The 5,903-nt window shown below is 49.9% G+C and overlaps 1 protein-coding gene across 2 annotated transcripts in view; it reads right to left on the bottom strand.

The window, feature by feature from the left end:
* Positions 1 to 612: 612 nt before the first annotated feature.
* Znf135 (zinc finger protein 135) overlaps positions 613 to 5,903 on the bottom strand; it is a 6,453-nt gene continuing 1,162 nt past the window's right edge. Inside the window, exons 2-3 of one of the 2 annotated variants that reach the window (XM_019206455.2) lie at positions 4,479 to 4,614; positions 613 to 2,479 (exon numbers count right to left, since the gene is read on the bottom strand). In XM_019206455.2, the coding sequence (XP_019062000.1) occupies positions 1,268 to 2,341 (1,074 nt within the window). In that variant the 5' untranslated portion in view covers positions 2,342 to 2,479; positions 4,479 to 4,614 and the 3' untranslated portion in view covers positions 613 to 1,267. The remainder of the gene's footprint in view (positions 2,480 to 4,478; positions 4,615 to 5,903) is intronic. The other variant, XM_010616678.3, reaches the window with a different exon arrangement.

Here is a 5,903-nt window from a genome sequence, read left to right as displayed (position 1 = left end):
AGTTGATTTGTTCCTAGTCTTCCTATAGAAACCTTTTCAACCTCACTGTGCATAGAAATTAACTTACTGCAGCTGGGCATGGTCCCACACGCCTGTAATCCCAGCACTGGGGAGGATGAGGCAGGAGGATTGCTGTGAGTTCGAGACCAGCCTGGGCTAAATAATGAGTTCCAGGTCAGTCTCAACTACATAGTGAGGCCCTGTCTCAAAAACAAACAAACAAACAAAGAAATTAACTTACTGCAAAATGATTAGGAGATAACACATTTACATTCTATATATAGCATGCTGGTATGGTGTCACATGAAGTTCAGATCTCTGGGACTGGTGGCCACATATCCTGATGGGACAGATCGCACACAAACAGCTTTGTGCTGAGACAGTCATGTATCCATGGTGTTTATGTAGATGCCACTCATTTGTGGAACACACTGCCAAATTGCTTTTTAGGAATGTCAGTCAACTTGAGCCATTTATAAACACCTCCCACCCTGGAGAAGAGTGTGCACTACAAGCAAATTCTGACATTTTTTAATGTGAAAAGCGTATGGTATATTCAGAGGATTGCTGAGTTCGAGACCAGCCTGGGCTAAATAATGAGTTCCAGGTCAGTCTCAACTACATAGTGAGGCCCTGTCTCAAAAACAAACAAACAAACAAAGAAATTAACTTACTGCAAAATGATTAGGAGATAACACATTTACATTCTATATATAGCATGCTGGTATGGTGTCACATGAAGTTCAGATCTCTGGGACTGGTGGCCACATATCCTGATGGGACAGATCGCACACAAACAGCTTTGTGCTGAGACAGTCATGTATCCATGGTGTTTATGTAGATGCCACTCATTTGTGGAACACACTGCCAAATTGCTTTTTAGGAATGTCAGTCAACTTGAGCCATTTATAAACACCTCCCACCCTGGAGAAGAGTGTGCACTACAAGCAAATTCTGACATTTTTTAATGTGAAAAGCGTATGGTATATTCTTCCCACTTTGAACTCTTTACAATATGGTGAAGACTGGACAGAAGCCACCAGACTCACTGCATCTGTTGGTTCCCATTTCCAGGTTCGCTAATGTAACATTAATGGCAAGTTCCTTAGTGTTATCTTCACATTTGTCTGCTGTTTAGACCCTTTCTGTCAACGTGGATGCCGAGCGTGTCTGACAGCCTGACAAGTGTGATGTGTGTGAGAGAGAAGGCTACTACAATGAACTATGGCTTACAAGGTCCCCGTGTCTTTGGCGCACGTGAGTGGGCCTACCCAGTGTGAGTCCTCTGGTGCTTGGTGAGGGACGAGCGGTGGCCGAAGGCCCTGCCGCACTCACCGCACTCGTAGGGCTTCTCCCCGGTGTGTGTCCTCTGGTGCTGTGTGAGGTGGGTGCTCTGCCGGAAGGCCTTGCCGCAGTCCGTGCACTCGTAGGGTTTCTCGCCCGTGTGCGTGCGCTCATGCTGGCTCAGTGAGGAGCTGTGGCTGAAGGTCTTTCCACACTCGTGGCACCCATAGGGCTTCTCCTTGGTGTGGATCCGCCGGTGCTCAGTCAGGAGTGTGCTCTGGCCGAAGGCCCTGCCGCACTCCCCGCACTCGTAGGGCTTCTCCCCGGTGTGTGTCCTCTGGTGCTGGATGAGCGGTGTGATCTGGGTGAAGGCCCTGCCGCACTCGCGGCACGCATAGGGCTTCTCGCCTGAATGAATGCGCTGGTGCTTAGTGAGGGACGAGCTGTGGCCGAAGGCCCTGCCGCAGTCCCCGCAGTGGTAGGGCCGCTCCCCGGTGTGTGTACGCAGGTGCTGGGTGAGGTGGGTGCTCTGCCGGAAGGCCTTGCCGCAGTCCCGGCACGTGTAAGGCTTCTCGCCCGTGTGCGTGCGCTCATGCTGGCTGAAGGAAGACCTGAAGCTGAAGGCCTTGCCGCACTCGCCGCACGCGTAAGGCTTCTCGCCTGTGTGTGTCCTCTGGTGCTGGATGAGCGGGGCAGTCTGGTTGAAGGTCCTTCCACAATGAGCACACCTGTAGGGCTTCTCCCCAGTGTGGATCCTCCGGTGTTTGGAAAGTGCTGAGCTGTTTCGGAAGCCTTTTCCACACACGGGACACTCAGAAGGTCTCTCTCCTGTGTGCATTTGGTGGTGTTCGACGAGTGCTGAGCTGTGGCTGAAGGCCTTTCCACACTCCTGGCATTTACAGAATTTCTCCTTTGTGCAGGTGTTCTGTTGAGCACTCACCTTGGTGTCTACCTTCTCCTTTTTTACACGTGTCCCCCACATTCCCCTGCTCCTCCCGGGTGTGTGGGTGTCTTTACTGGCACAGGGGCTGTCTGCATGCTGGGGCTCACAAGGCATCCATGCTGCCACCTCCAGGTACCCTCTGCGTCCTTGCCCCTGGGCCACAAGACACCCCACAGAATCTTTCCACCAGAACAGCACCGTGGAACAGTTCTTGAGATAGCTTGTTTTGGGGCTGAGAGTTGGGTGTCTTGTCTGAAAGAAACGGAAATGTCTCTTAATCCCTGTTCTGGGGGAAGAGGTTGTGGTTTGCGAGGGAGAGACAGAAGAATTAAGCTGATGTCTTTAAAAACATGGCTTAAAACAAACAAGGTTTTAAATGTGAACCAGAAAAGGAGAAGGGGTGGGGATTGGTATCAGGTATGGCTGGAATTTTCTAGGGGAGTAGAGAAGGGCGGGGAAAACAGTGCTGGGGAAACACGTCCCCAGATGCCCACAGAGGCACTAGGTTTGGGCAGAAGCTCCTGCCCTCAGAGTTCCCAGTCAGTGAGCAGCAGAAAAAACCGCGGCAGAGCACAGTAATACCTAGGCCATTTGTCCCTCCTGCAAGTGAGGGACACGGCAGCTGCCTTCGGGTGGGTGACATGATGGTTCCTTTCCACCTGAGTGAGGTGGCACAACAGTGCTGTGCTAGCCAGAAGACACTAGACAGGCTGCACAGAGCAGTCCTTCAAATCTGGTGTTCTTTCCGGCTGCCCAAACCTAGTGCCTCTGACACTGTAATGACCTAGAGGGGTGACAAGGCATGATCCCCATGATCACGTGACTCTCCACCGGAACAAGGCCAAGCTGGTGTAGCTGAGTAATAGCTCCCAAAGATGTCCATGTCACGACCCCAGAGTGCATATGCTGTTACCGTATACGGCAAGGGGCAAATACTGTTGCTAAACGTGACATGATGATAGACTACCCTGGATCACCCAGCTGGCCCAAGTCACCAGGGTCCTTAGATGTGGAGAGAGACGCAGGTCAGTTAGGGCAAAGCCAGGGAACGTGGGCAGCCTCTTAAAGATGGAAAGTGCAGTACAGTGGATTCTTCCCTGCAGCCTCCTGAAGGAAACCCGCCCTGAGGACATGCTGATTACAGCCAGAAGACCCATTTCCTGATGTGCAGAATGCACTCTGGTGTAAGCCAGAAGCTTTGTGGTAATTCGTTATAGCAGCATCAGGAAGCTAACACAGTGTGTGAGAGTGGGTTGTTGCTGCAGCAGGATCTCTGTTGTGGCCCTCTCCCACGCTGGTCATCTGTGAAGGACCTGGTGATAGGCCGCTGTTTGAACATGAATGGTTGTTGTCTGTCAGGACCTGGAATGCCACTGAGTAACACATTTTTAATGCTTATAAATTATCCAGTCTAAGGTCCTCTGTTACAACAGCCTGAACAGACTACAACAGAGATATATAGAAAGAAGGAAAAAAAAAAAAGGCAAAGAATAGGAGCGCAGGGGTCGGGGGGTGGTTCCGGAGAACACCCTGGAAGACCTCAGTCTATTCTGGGGTTCTTACAAACAGGGCTCAGTATGTCTCCTCCACCCTGTGTTTCTCTGCTTTTGGGTTTGGGACTTACTAATATGGATCATATCTAATGTTTCCTACGCTACAATGTTCAAGTTCTGGAAGCCCAAGACACAGCCCAGGTATTTGCTCTTAAAGTAGAGCCCACCTTCCATCTTTAACCCAGGAGAATTTGAACCCATGCTATGAGAAGACCATCAGGGCCATGGGTGTGGCTTTACCCACAGGAACAGAAGCCTGAAGGTCTCCAGCATCACATCACAGCAGAGTCCTCTAGGCAAGCTCCAGTTGCCCCTACTCCTCCTAGGAGAAGTAGTCAAGGGTCACTTGCTCCTGAAACAAGCAAGTGTCCTCTGCTCAGCCAGGCCTGGCATTGGCTGCTGGTGGGGAGGCTGGCAAGTGGAATGTCAACGGGGGTACCAGGTCAGGTTTTCCACGGGACCTGGGGACCTCCTGAATATATATGGGTGCAGAGACAATAGGTTATGTCTTCCCTTGAAATGGTGCTGGGGCATTAACAACAAAGTATACACCATCGTGGGCAGTTTAGGTTCACCAAGAACTATGCCTCTCAGGAGGTGTCCTTGTGGTGGGCAGCTGTGTCTGGGCAGTGGGAAAAACTGCCCAGGTGGACCCCTGTCTGCCACGGCAGGTCAAAATTATATCTGCACATCATTACCTAAAATGCTTGGGACCAGCAGTGTTTCTAATTTTACTTGTGTAGACTTTACAGGCTGCGCATCTTGATCAGAAAATCCAACATGCTCCAAGATTTAAAACTTTGACTTTAGATTTTCAGACTAGGCAGGGTAAACCTGTAAACACATAATGAAATGAAGCCCATGGAAAAAAAATAAGGAATAAAAAAAAATATCATTTCTAAATGATAGGGAGACACTAAGTAACCGTGACTCAAAACCTAGATCCACTGCTCCATCTGTTGTTATCTACTGTTGATAATAAACTGCTCCAGAGTGTGTGTCTTCCACCTCTGCCTTTTAGTTCTTAGGTCAGAACTCCAACACAAGTGAGGCTGAGTTCTCTGCTCAGGTCATCCGTATGAAGACTAAGGTGTCAACCACACTACATTGTTACCAGGAAGCTCTGGAGAAAGTCACTTTCAGTGGGCCCCAGGGGAATCCTGTCTCCTGGTCCTTGATTCAGGACATTGAAATGCTGGGGAACAATACAATCTTCAAATAAAACCTAGGGTGGTCACGGGCACTTCTGATTATTGTACCTCCATGTTTTCTAACACTCCCACAGAGGATGGTTTCTTCTGGCAGGTTCACGAGTGGGATAAATGCCACCATGAAAGGGATGCAGAGGTGTCATTCAAGATGCTGTCTTGGCATCAAGAGTTGTCAAACCAGTTAGCACCTTGAGTTTCTTACCTCTGGAACCGAGAGCCAATAAATTTATATTTGATGAATTCTCCTGCCTGAGGTGAGCAGCTACAGCCAAAGTAACAGCAGTCTGGAGTTAAGTGTAGAGCAGGCTAATGCTCCTGGATGGGGGACAGTGAGGACCAAGGCCTGGGCCACAACAAGGCGGGTGTAACCTCAAATCTGGGCAGGTGACGATGGTGGCATATTTACTGGGCCCCTGGTGGTGAGAAGCCCAGTGGTCATTCCCTGCTTTTCTGGCCGTTAGTGGAACAACCTGTACTAGTTATTGGGGGAAAGGTACTGTGAGGCCAGATTGGCTTTTGCAGTGACCAAAGATGCTGAACTTGGGGCCTCAGTGCAGACGAAAGGGGCTGTAACTGTGGGACCCTGGAGACCACGCCCAGGACAAACTAGATGGAAGTGGAAGCTTGGCCTGGTACTTTGTTAGCCCAAGGTGTGTGCGTGAGGGTGATTTCGAATCTCCCCACCCTAGTCCACAGACCAGGAAATTGAGGGCCTAGTGAGTACATCCTCTGGCTGTACAGGTTAATTCAGGGTGATTCAGTTACTGACAGGAAGCCAGATGGTTCTGGGGTTCACAGGCATCATTCTGTGACCCTCATAAAATGGTGATGACCCAGCACCTAGCCTAGGTGGACTTGGCAGGAATTACGGAACGAAAGTAAGGAAAAAGCAAAAAAAAAAAAAAAAAAAAA

The sequence above is a fragment of the Fukomys damarensis genome, unplaced genomic scaffold (genome assembly GCF_012274545.1).
Source record: "Fukomys damarensis isolate Sample0158 unplaced genomic scaffold, DMR_v1.0_HiC HiC_scaffold_19, whole genome shotgun sequence".
NCBI classification, from domain to species: domain Eukaryota; kingdom Metazoa; phylum Chordata; class Mammalia; order Rodentia; family Bathyergidae; genus Fukomys; species Fukomys damarensis.
The sequence above is the reverse complement of the archived record's forward strand: the minus strand, read 5'-3'. Positions and strand labels throughout refer to the sequence as shown.